Source organism: Melanostigma gelatinosum (genome assembly GCF_949748355.1).
Source record: "Melanostigma gelatinosum genome assembly, chromosome: 16".
NCBI classification, from domain to species: domain Eukaryota; kingdom Metazoa; phylum Chordata; class Actinopteri; order Perciformes; family Zoarcidae; genus Melanostigma; species Melanostigma gelatinosum.
In genome coordinates this window covers 19,497,772-19,515,654 of record NC_136649.1, presented here as the reverse complement: position 1 = coordinate 19,515,654, position 17,883 = coordinate 19,497,772, and the positions used below count along the sequence as shown (strand labels likewise).

The window sequence follows — 17,883 nt, the reverse complement described above, 5'->3', positions numbered from 1 at the left end:
TTGGTAGTGAGTTTTATGTCTCGAGTAAGTTACAATGTAAGACACGAACTTTGACTCGTGAGCATTTCTGAAACTATTTATTGACGTTGGGAGTGAATATTCCTTTAACCACATTTACTAGCGTAACGCAGTAACAATACACACGTACTCATTATCTCTGGAACTTTGGTGCTAAGGGTGTTCACAGCCATTGTACAAATGCCAAATTAATCTGAAGACAAATGTTTTAAAAGGCTCAAAGTCCTTTGCGTGTTCACAAATAGTTTCTCTTTGAACCCATATGCGAAGTAACTTTAATACCTTGAATGTTGAAAATATAATAAACTAAAGAATAGTTGAAGTTATCAAGAGAAACTGCTGTCAACAATATAAAGTGCTTTAACTTTCCTCTTCGCCGGACTCTTTCTTCACGAAATAAATGCTGGACAATAGAAGCCCTTCAGACCCTCGGCCCTTTGAAAAAGGCGTCCATATTTTACGATGACTAACGGGGGGGTTGTTTCGCAATCAGTCCAGGTCGAGTGATATCTCCAGACGTGGGAGTGCCGTCTGTAGTCTGCCAGCTGTCGTCTGTCTGTCTTTGATCCCCGGAAGATCGCTGAGAAACAGACGCTCCAGATTCCTGTGTGGAATTAAAGCGTTCGTGACTAAACCAACAAAATAGATTCCGTTTAAAAACATTCCGCGACAGAGAAACGGAACATGTTTAATTGACCGCTTTTTCGATGGTAAAGACTCACCGGAGTTTGTGCAGGGCGACGAGGCCCTTGTCTGTCACATTTCCACACGACACCACCTCCATGATGTGCAAACTCTCCTGCAGATTCTCTACCGAGCTCAGCCTCTCCAGGCAGGTGTCCTCGATGTAGATGCACTTGTTGAACTTGATTTCCTCCACGTGTGTCAAACCATCTAGAGAGAAAAAAGAGAAAAACCGCAAGATCAGCACACTCTTTACTGGTTACATTAACGGAGGCAGAGAGAGAAGAGACTTCACTAAAATAACTGCGTGGATGCTGGCACCAAAGTGAGTGTCGTCAGCGACTGTGTAAAACAATCTCTTGCGTCACTTTTGGACAATCAGTCTAGGAGAGATGCACTTTCCTTTCTTGTTATCAAAGAGGGGGAATCACTATCAGGTCAAGCTCATGTTAACGTACTTAATGCAACATTTACACTTTCTGAGCCCGGCTTTAACCTTTGATTTGAGCAGGCTCTTGAGTCTGGTAATCCAACACTGATCGGCCCGGGTATCGAAACTTAATACTGTTTTGGTTCTGACCAATATTTATACGAAGAATCGAAAGCTGACCTCAAATGTTTGGTCAGATGGTTGTTTGCTTATTCTTTGATCAAATAGTTTAAGAGTAATCATGATTTTGTAGATAAATATTCTGATACTATCTTAAAATAAGGAAATCAGAAAACACAGTATGTTGTGTCATATCGAAACTCTGGTAAAGCCACTGTTAGGCACGAGTATAAAAAAAAATTCATTTTAAACCATAAAAATTACAGAATCTGACAGCCAGCTCTATTTTTAAAGAGTAACACTGTTAGCATATGCTAACGTTAGCATGTTCTACTGAAATGGTAAACGCAAACAAGTTACTGCAACCTGCCTGCATGCTAGCTGTTAACATGCTAATTCACAACGTATCACATGCCAGTCAGTCCCCTCCAATCTCTCGACCGTGGCGCACTGGGTTACGAGGGTCGTCTGGGAACCGGAAGGTCAACGGTTCGATCCCCGACTGGGACGTGTCGAAGTGTACCTGAGCAATACACTGAACCCCCGGGCGCCGATCAACGGCAGCCCACTGCTCCATATATACACGGATGGGTCAAATGCAGTAGTCAAATTTCGTGTATGTGTAAAAAATGTATGACAATAAAAATGGTTTCTTAGTACGTATATGTTGTCAAACAGGCTCTTAAATACTTATTAGGTTAAAATATTTTAGTTTGTTAATGGTTTCATGTTAAGATGCTGACTCGGCTAAATGCACAGACCAGCCTGGGTAAAGTATGACTCAGGAAGTGGATCTGAAGCCAAACTGCTTAAAGTTGCTCTAAAGCTGACAATGTAACTTTAAGATGAGCCTGAAAGTTGAATCTGTGTGACATCAGTAAAGATGATAAACCCTTCGTATTTAGTTAGGAATATGGCCCTTTTTTGTCCCATTAGTGGTGAGGACCTAAGAATAACAAAGTTTTCTCGTCATCTTTCCATTAATTTCTCTTGTTAAATCTATGAGTATGTGGAGGGAAATGGAAACAATTCAAAAGGACAGGAAGACAATATTCTGCACACTAACACTGACCCAGGTGGTCAAACCCTCTGTACATGATGCAGGATTCAGTGGCGTCGATCGCCTGGATCTTGTATCTGCCCAGAGGCCCAGTTGGCAGTCCGTTGTAGTCGTGTTGCCAGCGATCGAAACCTTGAAACCTCACTTTGGCGCCACATCTCAGCAGCCACTCCGCTGCGGCTCGGTCCGGACCAACGGCTTTGATCCTTTCGTAGTCCACCCTGAATGTGAAGAACATCACTAACACTCAAAAGTACGAAAGAAGTTCATGACACGTAAAGTGATGGGTCACACGAGAGAGGACAAGAGGGTTGCACTGTTAAAAAAATAAGCAAATCGCCCACTATTTGTTCATTGATCAAGTAAAATACCATCATGGCTGGTTGTAACTTGGTGAATGTAAGGATTTGCTTGTTTGACCAGAATACTTAAAAGTATCGGCACACAGTGGTATGGTTGTACATTTCCTCCTGAACATTTTTGCAGTCAAATGATTAATGTATCGACTACTATATCACACCCATATAATTAATGGTTATTTAGCAAAACAAAATGCCTGTAAAGCATCTATCAATACTGAGATAATCTTGATTTTCAAAGTATTTCATAATTTGAATACATACAAAATACAGTCTAAATGAAATATTCTCATAATTACTAACAAAACAAATAAAACTTCTGCACTGGCAACTGAGTGCAAAGCGTATATTACATATAAACATACGTATAAAAAAATGTGACCCGGTTTATATGTGTGTGTCAGATGAGGTGTGTGTGGAGTGCTTTGTCAATGACTGTTATTAACATGTCTGTCCGTGCATTGCTGTGCAGCCATTAGCAGCACACGTAGCTAACTTAGACCATTATCCATTAACAATGGTGTCTCACTTGTTGAAGACCGCGTTGAGCCAGCCCCAGAAGTGTCTGCGGCTCCACTCCCTCTGACCCACAGCAGACTGCACTGCCCTCGATAGAAGCCGCATATCTGAAGGTACATGATAGCGTCAGACTGCTGTTATATTACTTTAAACTGCTGTTTGAGTCGGTTAAACAAACAACTGGAAAAAAACTGCGACGCAGCGGAATCAGATAAAATAATCTCACCTGCCCTCCAACGACCTGGTCTGTTTACATGTGAGACGCGTCCATCGCTGTAGCCTTTAACCTGGTGACGTAAGGGAAGACGCGCCCTCTCATTGGCTGGACGGAGCGTCACAGGGGGGCGCGGTCACGCCTCGGTTCATTTTATATTTTATACGATGGCGCAGGATGGGAGGTTAGCAGCAGCAACACAGGGAGGAGGAAACTCACGGAAAACAGCTCAAGGAAGTATTTCTGACAGTCGCACGATGAAGCAGCGAGTGTGAGGTTTCTTATAAACGCGGCGACAATGATCCGGACACTCAGCGGGGCGACTTTGAAGGCTGCACAGCCGATAAAGGACATTATTACCACGAGACGGCTGCACAGGTAAGTCTCACACACAGAGAAAATGAAAGCATGCTCCTGCTCACACTGTGTGTGGTGTGTCAGGTGGTTGCTCCATCCACATTTGCATACCTTTTTTAAACTTTTGTCAAAGCACCTGTAGTCTGACCTTTATCTTCAGAACTCCAGCTGTCAGTCACTAGTTTTGTGTGAGCTGTTCTTTTAGACAGCCATGTGTTTCCTATCAGACACCGCCTCTGCTACAGGAGGAGTGGCCCCCGTCTTATGTAACCCCTCTCCAGTGTGCTTCAAGTAAACTGTGAATTTGAGATGTTTCGTAACAATTGGCTGACTTGTCCTCGAGGTTAAATGAGTCCAGCAACCCAGTTTCCGTCACAGATTACATTGACAGACACGGATAAGACTCTTCCAAATATGTTTTCTTCTTCACTTTTATTGGTTCCTCTCCCTTGTGAAGCGATGGAACATTTTGCCTGGCTCCAGTTTACAGAAATGAAAACAAGATGTTCCCTTCTCCCAGTGCGGACACAAAAAAAGAGTTGGAAGAACACAATGTTCAAGCAAACTTGAACATTGTGTTCTTCCAACTCTTTTTTTTTGCAAATGCTTCCTTATTTGACGTCTTGTGGTGAACTGTGGACATGTTTGATATCCACAAACTGCTGTTTACACTCTAAACTCACCCACGAGACAGACGTCTGTGGTACTGAGGTTTGTGAAGAGATTTGCTTGATGTGACAGAAGTGGATATTGACTTTATAGATGCAAATAGTCTGTGAACTGCAACACTATGGTGATCAGTCTCAAAGGTCCATCGCCTCTTAATACAGTCAAGCGCACTTGGACGTTGAACCAGTGACCTAAATATTCTGCTGTGGGTTCTACATTTTGCAACCTCTAAAGCTGGCTTCTTTATCGGTAACCATTTCAAATTGTAACCGTCGGTGACCTCCGCTGTCGTCTGTGTTGCAGCACCTATGATGTGGCCGTGGTGGGGGCCGGCATCGTCGGCCTCGCAACAGTCCGAGAGCTAATTCTGCGACACCCGTCCCTCAGCTTCGTCCTGCTGGAGAAAGAAAAAGAGCTCGGTGGGTGGAGAGTCTTGAAAGTTGTTGTTGTGAAGGAAGACATCAACTTTGTAAAGAGCAAAAATGTTTTTGCAGTGATTTTTAAACCAGTGAAGTCAGTATTTGGAAAGTGACACAGTTTGTGTTGCATTGATCTGAAACCGAAGAATAAATGTGAGTTGTAAACTGAGAACTTTAGTCCAAAATAATGTTAGTTTCTCTTGATTTTGCACCAATATGAAACAGGAACAAAGCACATGTCTATTCTAAGCTTCCTTGAATATATTGAATATCGAGGTTGATGAAACGCAGTGGAAAAGCCTGATGATATTTCTGTCTTTCTTCTTCTTCTTCTACTTGTTCCTTCTTTATTTTTTCGGTCACTTTCTGTCTCCCAGCTGTGCACCAGAGTGGGCACAACAGTGGAGTCATTCACAGCGGGATCTACTACACGCCGGGGTCGCTGAAGGCCCGTCTGTGTGTGCGAGGAGCCACTTTAGCCTACGAGTACTGCGACAAGAAAGGACTCCCTTACAAGAAATGTGGAAAGGTCCGTCTTAGCATTTTAACCAGATGAAACTCCGACCACATAACATTACAGTACGCATTTAATACACACCCTGTTGGTAGGAGCTGCTGTTTGTTGCGTCTGTCTCAGTATTGATCTGTGTGTTTCTGCAGCTTATCGTGGCTTTAGAGCAGGAGGAGATACCAAGACTGCGAGCTCTATACGAGCGCGGCATGAAGAACAACGTGCGTGACCTCAGTATTGTCGACGCCAAGGGAATCCGAGAGCGGGAGCCGTTCTGCAGGGTAAGAGTCTCAGAGGCGCTGTCGTGGTTCCTACGAAATAAAAGATGGCTGCGACGGTCTATAGTCTGTCTATGCGTCGTCCTTGCAGGGCATAATGGCCTTGGACTCGCCCTACACCGGCATTGTGGACTGGAGGATGGTGGCTCTCCGGTACGGGCAAGACTTTGAGGAGGCAGGCGGCACGGTGGTTACTGAATCTGAGGTCAATGACATTTCCATGGTCACGGAGAGCCCAGCTGGGAAGACTGAAGGTAATAAATGTGGCAACACAGTCACGATTAAACAAGAGCTGTAGATTTATTTAAAGTTCAACTCAATATAGATCTTTTTTTTGTTTATTTGCAGGAATGAAATATCCAATTGCAATCCGAGACAAAAAGGTAAGACACAAGCAGATAGAAGCGTCACAACGTTTTAGACTGTGTTCTATTGATTCCATCGTTTGCATGGTGTTGTTTCTGCAGGGTAACGAGGTGCGGTGCCGTTATGTCCTGACCTGTGGCGGCCTGTACTCTGACCGGCTGTCTCAGATATCAGGATGCAGTCGGGAGCCTCGGATCGTCCCCTTCAGAGGAGATTATTTGGTGTTGAAGCCAGAGAAACACTATCTGGTCAAAGGGAATATCTATCCTGTAAGTCTGCTGAAGAACCACATGCCCAACTCTTTATGTAATCCACAGGAGCCATGTGATCTGCAGATGTTTGTCAACACATTCCAGGACTGTGTAATATCTCTGCTCCCTCACAGCTGTGCTATGCGGCTTCAAACTGTAGCGGCCCCAAGTGGCAGAAAGTAATGGTTCTTTGAGTTCTTCTTGAGAAGTTTGTCGGAATTCACAACCGAGGAATCCTGTAACTTGAGATCCGAAAGCAGCAGCCTTTCTATTTCTTTCTTTTTTCATTATTGGTACATTGAGTCCAGCTTTGTCTGGACGTGGCATCCATTCTCTGCCAGTTATAACATTGGGATTCCCCCTAATGTGTGTTAAAGATGTGTAAGGTCATCCCAAACCTGAAGCTGCAGATAAAATCCCTTCAAGGGTCAAGAACTCAACAAATCCAGACCTCAGGCGTTGCAGCAAGCTTCAGCAAATATAACTTCCCCTACAGAGATTTATAAAATGTTATATAATACTGCTCTTATAAGAGTAGAGTTACTAAAAACATTCAAGCTTTTACTTTAAGATCATCATCAGAAGCAGGGCGAGGTAACTAAGAACTAAGTTGTTTACATGACGTTGAGAGTGTTGCGTGTTTATGTATCCATGTCAAATTTGACAGACAGACTAATTGAAGCAACTGAGCAATCAGCTGGCACATCTGCTGATGTTAGTTTCCTATCACCTCGATCTGCTCCTGATGAGGGTTTTAATGTTCATTCTGTTTCTGTAAACTATTTACGTTTAGGTCCCCGACCCTCGGTTCCCCTTCCTTGGAGTTCACTTCACCCCGAGGATGGATGGAAGTGTTTGGCTCGGCCCCAACGCAGTCCTCGCCTTCAAAAGGGAGGGCTACAAAGTGTACGACTTCAATGTTCGAGACTTTGCAGATGCACTCTTATTCAGGTACCACAGAGAACTTTATCTGATCTTTTTCAGTCATTGTGCTGTGTCCTGGAACTGTATTTTGAAAAGAGACACAGATTCTGAAATCGTCTAATTGAAGTGCTGCATGGTGGGTGATAACTGAGTGTTTAATCTTTGTATTTGTATCCTGCAGGGGCCTTCAGAGGCTGGTAATGAAGAACTTAAGCTACGGGATTGGAGAAATGTATAGAGGGATTTTCATTGGTGCGCAGGTTAAAATCCTGCAGAAGTACATCCCTGAACTCTCGCTGAGCGACGTGCTCAGGTAGAGCAATAATGCAAGACCTAAAAAAAAAATATGTATCGGTTGTTTGTTACCAGGTGCATGTAATGTAAAATGAGTCAGTGATGGTTTACCAGCACAAGTAAGAGGATGAATGTTATGATTTCAATGCTGTTTTTCTGTGACCCTGGTTGTTTGCTCTGCAGGGGTCCTGCAGGAGTTCGAGCTCAGGCTCTCGACCGAGACGGAAACCTCGTGGACGACTTTGTGTTTGACGGCGGCGTCGGGGACGTGGGCAGCCGGGTGCTCCATGTGCGTAACGCGCCGTCGCCGGCGGCCACCTCCTCGCTCGCTATCGCCGAAATGGTTGCAGACGAGGTGGAGAGTCGCTTCGCGCTGTAGAGCAACACTGCGATCGCAGAAGGAAAAAGGAGAAACTGTCCTGTATCAAGCTGCCACTGCCTCGGCTTCAGTGTCGTCATGGAGACATTTTATTTCAGGTCAAGCCTTAAAAAGTAACATAACTTTGGCTTGATTACATTTTTAAGTTTTATTTGACTTGGTGCTGTTTTTAAGTTGCATCTTATTTTCATGCCACCACATTCGAAGTAATGAAATAATTTTTTCTGCACTACGTTACTGTTTAAAGAAGTGCATCGTAAAATACTTTTTATGCAAAAAAGAATTGGTTACAATTATATTTTCAACATACTGTTTGTAATGTGAACATAACCCTTTTGACAGATTGTAAAAAAAAAAGGTTTTCCCAAAAATAGAATATTTTATCAATAACTGTAAAAAGATGAGGATCTTTGATAGTTCAGTCTGAGAAAGTTGAATCTCAGAGCACGTCATTTATGAAGGAATATGTTATTTTTTTTGACTTCGGACAGTTTTGTCTGCCAAATAATTTAAACATTAAACAACAATTTGAAATCAAATCGACAGCAAATACTTCAGTCTTGTGTCCCATTTACGTAGATGTTTTATCGGTTGTTTGTGCGTGTGGGTGCTGATTTGTGGGTGCTGCTCTTTATTTTATCGCTTCACATATTGCTCAAATGTGTCCAGATTATGAGCCTATAAAACAGCTGTTATTGCCTGGCTTTTAGTAACAAATGAATGTTAAAGTATTTTTGTTTATCATGACTACATATTTTTGAATAGCAAACGTACCAATGTTTGTGCTTTGTACCATTTGACTTTCAAATATTGCCGAAGAGACGATTGTTAGCACAGCTTCTTATTCCAATGTAAAAGGTGAAATAGTGAATATAAAACTTTGAGATTTTTGTTGTCCCGAATACTTCACGTCTGTACCTTTTTTGGTACTGTTTGATTAAAGAAGTGCCATTAATTAAATTTGTCCACAAGGAGGCAGAATCACAGCAACTAACATTCTGTAAGAGCCACAATGTAAATTCAAAACATGTATTCATTTCATGGTATTGCTAAAGCTAATTGTTTTTACTGAAATTATAGTGAAATGATGGAAATAAAGTATATTTTTTGCATCTAAATTAATTTGTTTCAACTGTGTTCTTTTGTAAACTGTGACACCAGGAACGCCTTGGTTGATTATATAATCTCTTTATTCTTAACACTATTAATCTTCTGTCTACACTGTGGGACTCTCACTATGTAATGAGACAGAAGTCCGGCCTTGATTTTTTTTTCTCCTGTCCAATAAAATGTGAAATTACGCAGCGTGCGTGCGTGCATGACAGCGGACGCGCGGCGCAGAGAGCAGCAGCAGACAGACAGACAGCGGAGTTGGTACGAACATCTTCGACTTCTCAAAACCAAAAACACCTCGACTGCTCTTCAGCTGCGCTGCTCCACAAGAAATGCCTCGGACTCATCGCTGTTTTTTGGGGGGGATTCACATTGGATTTAGCGTCTAAATCACTCCGGACAAAGATGCCTAAACGTGAAGTAAACAGCGTAGGAGAAAGTGTGCCTTGTTTGGAGCCGAACGGGTCGTGGTGCCACAACATAAAACTCGGAGCGCATCAAGGCCAGTAGCAGCCTGTAGCACTAGTTAGCTCGTCGGCTAACGCTAGCCTGCTAACGTTACAGGTGTTTAGGCAGCAAATAACCAAACGTAACTTGTAGCTGTAGTTAGCTGACAACAAGCTGAGCTCACGTGTCGTGAGTCAACACTGGACTCAATGTGCATATTAAAGGCTTTTTAGCAAACGCCGAGTAGCAAGTATGACACTTGGCGACATTGTTGTTAGCCGTTAGCTTCTTAGTTAGCCGCTGTCCCGTGTTTACAGTCGCAGCAGGGCTAGCCTCACTAGCTCACCGAGCTAGCGAGTTAACTTTACAGCTACATGTGCTTATTTTACGTTGTAGCTAACTAGTTTAACCCGACTCGACTCCGGACCTGCAGTGTGGTTTAGTGACACTCTTCATATTTGCAAAGCGAGACAGTTTTGACTTTTTTTTTCTCCGCCGTGCCTTGCCTTGGACTGACCCACCCACAAGGACTCTCTCTCCGGGGCCGATGCTGACAGCTCAGTCCGGAGCACGGCAACGCCAGGAGCCGCTACAGCGATGCAGCCCCAGCAGATATACGACTTTTCAAGTGACGAGAACAGTCACAAATGGAGAGGCCTCTTCGTGCAAGCTTTGCGGAAGGTAACATATACGATTACTACACTAACTGCTCCTCACAAAGTCACGAACACTGCCTTTCAAAATACGTATCCCTCCATACATTCACTTGTGTGGGACATGGAGGCAACGTTACTGTAATGGTTTCCTTACTAACACAAACTTTTGTCATAAGTTGCGAACTTGGTGTTTGTAAACATTTTCATATTATTAAAATTATGAGTACTTCTACCTACTAAATGTGGAAACTGCTGTTGGCGTGTCTACAGTATGTTAATGTATTAATCCTCTCACCCAAGTTCCCCATATTGACTTTAAGCCACAGTGTTTTTGAAAGAAGTTGTTCAATTTTGACCAGTTTGCACAGTGTCTTGATCTGTTCATAGTGTTCCATAGTTTTGAGGGTAAACAGCCTTCACTAATAACTTGCAGGAGGCTGATGTTACCTCTAAGTTAAATACAGCTGAAGCTGCCCTCAAACCCTTGTAACTGGAAGTCTCTTTATTTGTTCCTCATTTCTTCGAACAGCAACGGTGTCTCATCCTCGCAGAGTAGAGACCTCAGCCAGCTTTTTATGTCAAATGACCCTCCCTTTTTCCAAAGAAATGTGACTTAATTCTCATAACCTAATTGAAACTTCCAGCACAGGAAACATTTAAATTTCAATGTCCTTGGTCAGCAGGACTAAGTCGTATCGGTTCCTTTTTGGCTGTCCCTCTCTTTCTCTTTTCTTGCATCATATTGGCTTCTCCCTGTCATGACCAGGTTTATTCTCTGTATTCTGACCCCCCCCCCCCCCCCCCCAAAAGAGCCTGTTTTCTGCAAACTCATGAAAGTGAAAACACAAAGTTATCACAGCTCTTTTTGTTTCATTGTCACCTTATTTGACTTGCTGTTCTATATGTTACATGCAGAGAGCCACACCGTTTAGATACTGGAAGACGCTAAAAGCTCAGCAAACTGCTTTCACTTTGAAATCGGCCTGTGTGTGGAAACCCACAAGGTCCTGTCTAGATTCCTTCATGTGTTTGTTTCCTGACGTGTTTGGAGCTCAAAAGAGTACCCTAATGGGTGAAAAGAGGAACATGGACTGTTGTGACAGTGCTGTGTTGTTGTTGTGCAAAGTAGAGACGGGACATCTTTTGCTCAGTTTCCATACTGTAACGCAATGGTACGTTAGGATGGCACAGTAAAAAGTGCTGCTCGGTGACCTGAGGGAGGGTTGAGTTCAGCAAAACGGCAGCAAGCACTTAAGACCTGCAGCTCGTAATCCAACCAGTTCACTGTTCATGTTTCTTCATCTGTGATGCATCCCTTAATGCCCAAAACGTATCCTTTGACACACAAAAAAACACTAGAAAATGCACATTTATCACTATTGATCAATGTCTCTTTAACACGGTTTTACCTGTCAGCAACTTGAGACAAGACTCCATGTGTTATGCTTTTATAATACAGTGCTGTGGTAGGAACTTCTCAGCATGTTTGGAAAGAGATGCAGTTGAATATGCTGCAATATTTGAGTTCCCTGAAATGGATGTAGAAGTACTGCGAACCAAGTTTATTTTCAAAGCATGAAAGATGTCTGTACTCCAAAATAGATTTCTCAGTGTCTCTAACTTCTTGAACTGCGCTTTGATGAAGTTGTTTAACTGCCCTCTTTGTTTTAAGTGCAGCTAATCAAGCGCCCGCTTTAGACTTCTGCTCCGAGATCAGTTATTGGCTCAAGCGATGTGCTCTTCCTTCCCCCTTTTTGTAGCCAGTTATGACGTAGACTTTTAATTCATTAATATTAGAAACACAAAGTGTCTACAGAGACCTGTCGTGGCTTTAGCCGTGTAGCAACAGCGCGTCTTATAAATAACACACACCCTCGGTTATCCATTACGCGGTAGATATGGGCCGATGAATCAGGTGAAACTGAGCGAGCAGGTGGTGGGTTTCATTGTCTCAACTTGTTACACAACTGTCGGAGGGAAAGCCTGTCAGAGATTGACGCAAGAGAGGTTTGTTATGGTTTTGACGGACTGTGACTCGCTGTTTTTCACAGCTGTCCACTGGGGGGGGGGGGGGGGGGTTCCTTGTCAGAAGGAGCCGTGGTGGATGACTCCCCGAGAATGATCTGGATTATTGTTCAGAGGAAAGATTAAAGAACCTGACAGAAAATGCAATTTGAAGACGTCACCGTTGCCTCTGAGTTTACAGTCTTACTGATTAGTTACGGGCCTGGAGGACATTACTTAAGCACTGTTATTTCTTTACTTTTAAGAAAGGTAAGCTTAACTGCACATCTGGAATGATGAACTGCCTATCAAAGGTGGGAACATAGAAATAGAGTAGGAGTAGAACAGACATTTCCATTCAAATCAATGCAGCAGAATGGTCAGAGTGGCGGCCATGTTTATGTGCACCGTAGCCATTGTACCAGATGACCGCGGCCTCTTACATTTTTATGGATGTGAAGCACCTGAGACTTGAAGTCGTAGTCGGCTAATACATCGACCGTTCACCACAACGTCCCATTTTGGCTGCTTCCTGTCATAACTCTGTCAAATGAAGACACTGCAGAGATACGTTTGCATCACTTTTGCACCTTCAAATTTTACTCTCATCTGGAACAATCCTGATTTTCTAAGTCACAAGACACCTCTAAATCTCCACACATGGTCCGCTAAAGGCACCACCCTCTTAAAAAAAGTTAATCTCAAAAATATGTAGAGTAATATCACAGTCTGACAAAACATCCATACCATCAAGAAAATGGGAATCGGACCTATCCATCACTCCTGATGCTGATTTCTGGAACCAAATCTGCAATAACATCTACTTCATGACTAAAAATGCCAATTTACAACTAATACAGTATAAAATACTTCACAGAATTCATTACACCGGGCAAAACATGTTTCAAATGGGATTCACGTCAGATATCTGTCCACATTGCACTCAAAACAGCCCGGGTAGCTTTGTTCACGCCACCTGGCACTGCACACCAGTTCATCACTTTTGGGAAGAAATAAGTGAGTCACTGTCTGTCTTCCTGGGCTGCCTCGTCCCTTTATCCCCTTCACTGTGCTTACAGGGAGACATCTCAACAATACATCTGAGTAAAACAAACCGCAAATTACTCCTTGTGGCCCGAACTATCGCCAAGAAAACTATCCTCATGAACTGGAAATCAAGGAATAACACACACATCGCACACTGGAGAAACTTAATGATAGAATATATTTCAATGGAAAATCTAACCTCATCCATCATATACAATACAACAGAAAACCATTCCACCTGCTCATCCCTCAGTGTGTGTGTGTGTGTGTGTGTGTGTGTGTGTGTGTGTGTGTGTGTGTGTGTGTGTGTGTGTGTGTGTGTGTGTGTGTGTGTGTGTGTGTGTGTGTGTGTGTGTGTGTGTGTGTGTGTGTGTGTGTGTGTGTGTGTGTGTGTAAATTTTTTTTATTTTTTTCCCCTCCATCTCGAAAGGCTCAAGGACATTCTCACGCACACATACACACACACTCTGACGATATGATATTTGCTGGCTTTTATCCCACTGTTCTTGTCATCCTCTTGTTGTTATGTCTCTGTATCGTCTTAATAAAAAAAAGAAGAGAGATACGTTTGCATGACCACATGGAGTAGAATAAGGCTTTTATAACTTCAACATGACATTTCAACGTTTGTCTCTGCGTGTCCCTGCTATTCATGATCACTGCGGCTCGTGCCCGGTGATATGCAAGAGCGTCATCTAGCCCCCCCCCCCCCCCCCCCCGACATGCCGGTGTTGATAATAACTGAGCATTCCCCTGCTCTGCTGTTTCACTGGCATCAGGAGGAAGGCCAGAGCTTTGCTGGCCGTGGTTTCATTCCATCGCCATGTTGAGTTAGCGCAGCGCTGAGTTCACAGGGCTTCACGGGCCAACATTTAAAGCTGAGATTGGTCGGGTTACAAGCATGCTTTGTTGTTCTGTGTGTGTGTGTTGCCTCTTTAATCTTCTCAGTAGTTGCTTAAAATTCTGGCCGGGTGACTTCACAACCGGCCAAAACTTACAGCTGAGGTCTTTTTTTATTTGAGTCAGTGGGTCTTGCCTCTACTTTCATCCAGCCTACACTGAGCTGCTGTCACTTCAGAATTAGACTTATTATAAGCCTCCACTGCGGCGCTCTGCTGTATGAGTGTCTGGTATCAGAAACCGGTCTTGTCATATAAAATGTTTGTGTTTTATTTGTATTACCTCATATCTAGTTTATCGTTGATCTGTCGTCAAGCGGGATAAAGGAACTTTCACTCAAAGGAGCGACTGACCCGGTGACCTGAAGCGACTCTGCAGTATTTTACTGCTGCCACAAACAAATGGCAGCATTGTCTCTGTCCTCCATATATGCATTAAGTTGGATCATTAAAAGATAAAGTCCACTACAGCATTGCAAGTTACAGAAAGTAAATGCATAGTTATTCTAACTAATGTGACTTCATACATGCTCTCTGCAACTATTAGCTCACTTTTTCTGAATGTATTTTTTGAGCAGATTTGTATTTAATTTTCTATATGTATTATATTCTAATGCTTTTATGACAAAGTTGAGGTCTGATATAATGCAACAACGGTCCTTCGGCTGGACTCGAACTGGAGATGTTGTCTTTCATGGTCTGTGCCTTAACTAGCAGGGAATGTATATATAATGTATATTAAATTCATAGGACAGTTACCAGGACGCTCCTGCTAACAGGTTGCACTCCCGGTGCACCGTCGACGGAGTCGGGACGATTTAATACACACGTTGTCCACCTTCCTCGAATATTGAATCAAGTCGGCGAATGTCAGTCCGTCCTCAGGCGGAGGATGGGTGGATGAAGGCAGGCAGGGGTCACTGGGTCGGGTCAGACTGGGGTCATGGCTGTCGACGGCACGTCCACCAGCCATTGTGTTCATGGTGTGAGTGCGAGGAGGGCTGCTGAAGTGTGTGTCTGTGTTCTGAATTATTATTTCCTTGTTGTGTTCATGTATGTATGTTTGTCAACCACCGTGTGTGTGTGTGTTTCGGTTTGTGAGTGTCCAAAGATCACCTGTATTTATGCCTCTTTGTGTGTGTGCGCATGCGCCTGTTGTCTCAGAGTTGATCTCTGGCTGGCCTATGGTTCCCCAGACAGTCTGGTTGTAATGGCAGATGATGTCATGGCATGAATCACAAACAGTGACACATGCTCGGGTATAATAACAAGCCCCACCCCCACCTTGCCACCACACACACACACACACACACAAGCAAGCCACATTACCTGCAACCTGAGCCTGATGCAGCCCCTTATACACAGCCAGGAGAATAATCAATTGAATTAGAAATGTTAACCCTGTATTAACACCGTCGTGTGTGTGTGTGTGTGTGTGTTACAGCTGAGACGTGCAGGGTTTTAGTTTTACTACAGTGCAAGCTGAGTAACAAGGTGACCTGTATCTCTTCATGAGTAACTACATAGTTTCTGAAATACTTCTTCATATATGCATCAGCTCCTTGCTACAGTTTCCATGACGAGCCAAACTCTTTTGATGATGTCGCACTTTTGGGGTAATAAAATCTTCTTTTTGAGGTAAAATGTCCACGGTTCGGAGATTTGGAGAAACGCTGCGTGTGCGTTTTCCGTTTCAACGATTAGATTTTCCCCTTTGACTTGAGAGCGACAGTCTGCTCCATTGTTTTCTGTCGGAGTGCGTTATTTCAGCGCGTTGTGGCGGAGCATGTTGCTCAATGTTATGTTTAAGATACTGTGTGAATGTAGCAGTAACCAATACAATGGTATTCTTGATTTGTTAATACATGACCCACGTCAGGTTAAACACTTTGAATAAAAAGGCTAAAATGTGCATGATAATATACATTTAATACTCTATTTTGTAGGTGGATATATGGTGCAGTGAGTCCTGTGTTTTAGTAAGTTCTTTGACTTTCAGATAATGACATTTAACCCTTTCTGCTCTGCTTCAAATGGAGACACTCGTACAGGACGGCAATTAAACCTTTATCATCCACAAACATGTTGATCCGTTTCTTCCTCATATTCTGTTCAGTCTTTCGTTCATAAAATGTCCACAAATATATCAATAAATGGACTGGTGATGTCTTTAAAATACTTGATCGTCAATCAAAAAACTAGATTTATTTAATTCACAACAATATGAAACTGAAAAAAGCCTCAAATTGAAGCTGCAATAATTAGTTGATTATTCAATGAGTCAACTGTTGCTAATTTGCATTCAAAGCTTTTAAGGCATAAAACACTCTAAAACGAGCAACTCTGCAGATTATTGATAGTTAAAATGATCAAAGTTACAGCTCTATATTGAATTATCACATTTGAGAAGCTGTATCTAAGCATGACTTTAACAAGTAAATAACATCAAAGTTGTTATCAGCAGATCAATTAATCAGCTAATTGTTTCACCACTTGTTTAACTGCTGATGGTGCAGAGCTGCTGGTCCTTTCTTTTCTTTTTTTTTTAAGGACAGCCCAGTGTGTGTGATTTTACTGACTGGCAGTTCATTCATGGATCAGTTTCTGCTCAGTAGGTGGTCTTCTTGCTAGAAATGGATACACGAATGTTTCTATAAGACTCTGAGGTTAAACATCAGCCAGGTGGGTTTCTTTTTCCCTGGTAGTTTCTGTCTGTTAGTGGATCCTAGTTCTGGGTCCTCTGGTTTTGGCCCCCTTCTGGTTTTGCCTCCCCCTGGTTCTGCCTCCTCTCCAGTCGGTGTGTAGTACGCGTATTGCTGCTACAAGTACATCGATACCTCTCAGTCTGCTGCTATGATCTGCTCTCCCCCGGGGGCTTCGCTCTGTGTGGGTAGAGAGCAAGGCATGGGGGGGGTGGAGGGAGGGATGGACGGGTGAGGGGGGAGGGATGGACGGGTGAGGGGGGAGGGATGGACGGGTGAGGGGGAAGGGATGGATGGATGGATGGACGGGTGAGAGGGGGGGGGGAGTGAGCAATGGGACTTCCTGTACACTAGCCTTTCTCTTCTTAATGGAGCTGACCCATGAAACTGAACACCTCAACATGGCACAGGAGGATGTGCATGTAAGCTCACATATGATCGTTTTAATGTCTTTGCATACATGCAGTGGTAGAGTGGGAAATATTAAATATATATATCCGCTTTTTATTTTAATGGACCAATTGTTTCATCTGTAGAATAGCCCCAGGGGGGTTTCTTTAAATTGTTTGTTTTGTCTGATAATGAGTCAGAAAAACTAAAGCCCCGTGACCGTTTATACCATGAGACTATTTTACATATATACAAAATAAATGTGTCTGCTCCAGCAGGCTTCATTTATTGATTAGTTTGCCCATTATCTTCTTTATTTAAACGGTTCATCTCTTTTTGGTAGAATATCAGAAAAGAGTGAAATAAGCTGTATTCAGTTCACCATTATATGTAAAATATTTGATTTGATTTTAACATTTGATTTGAGCATCACTGTGATGAGGTGCTCTGATGTGTCAGCTATCTGATATGCTGGATTAAGACAAAAATATACATTTCATATGGTACGTATTTAAAAACCTCTAAATTGATTTTCCTACTAAAGATTCATAAATAAATTATTTTCTAATCGTGAAAATAAATGGTGCACATTCACAGTAATGAAGGAAGATGTTTTGAATTCACCTGCCATCGTGCTTCTGCAGGAGAAAAGTAGTTTCTCTGATGTTTTGAGTGCTTTTTACATTCAGGAGTTCCCCTGCTGCTTTTCCTCTCGGTTGCTTTCACTTTGCTTGCGCTTACTTCAGTGTCCGCCGCCAACTATATTGGAGCAC

The 17,883-nt window shown here is 42.9% G+C and overlaps 3 protein-coding genes across 3 annotated transcripts in view; 2 read left to right on the top strand and 1 right to left on the bottom strand.

The window, feature by feature from the left end:
- Nucleotides 1–62: 62 nt before the first annotated feature.
- Nucleotides 63–3,475, bottom strand: dmac2l (distal membrane arm assembly component 2 like). The gene is made up of 5 exons (XM_079286667.1): nucleotides 3,417–3,475; nucleotides 3,201–3,297; nucleotides 2,325–2,533; nucleotides 741–912; nucleotides 63–622 (listed from the first exon to the last, which is right to left on the bottom strand). Exons 2-5 carry the CDS (start codon nucleotides 3,293–3,295, stop codon nucleotides 508–510), a joined length of 591 nt encoding a protein of 196 aa, XP_079142793.1. The 5' UTR covers nucleotides 3,296–3,297; nucleotides 3,417–3,475; the 3' UTR covers nucleotides 63–507.
- Nucleotides 3,476–3,587: 112 nt separating this feature from the next.
- Nucleotides 3,588–8,968, top strand: l2hgdh (L-2-hydroxyglutarate dehydrogenase). Its single transcript, XM_079287166.1, has 10 exons — nucleotides 3,588–3,782; nucleotides 4,734–4,849; nucleotides 5,227–5,378; nucleotides 5,510–5,641; nucleotides 5,730–5,892; nucleotides 5,987–6,021; nucleotides 6,106–6,273; nucleotides 7,049–7,206; nucleotides 7,361–7,492; nucleotides 7,657–8,968. The coding sequence occupies exons 1-10, from the start codon at nucleotides 3,703–3,705 to the stop codon at nucleotides 7,850–7,852; spliced, it is 1,332 nt and encodes a 443-aa protein (XP_079143292.1). The 5' UTR covers nucleotides 3,588–3,702; the 3' UTR covers nucleotides 7,853–8,968.
- A 730-nt stretch (nucleotides 8,969–9,698) lies between these two features.
- Nucleotides 9,699–17,883, top strand: part of sos2 (son of sevenless homolog 2) — a 28,776-nt gene continuing 20,591 nt past the window's right edge. The window contains exon 1 of the mRNA XM_079286345.1: nucleotides 9,699–10,093. Within this exon, the coding sequence (XP_079142471.1) occupies nucleotides 10,010–10,093 (84 nt within the window). The 5' untranslated portion in view covers nucleotides 9,699–10,009. The remainder of the gene's footprint in view (nucleotides 10,094–17,883) is intronic.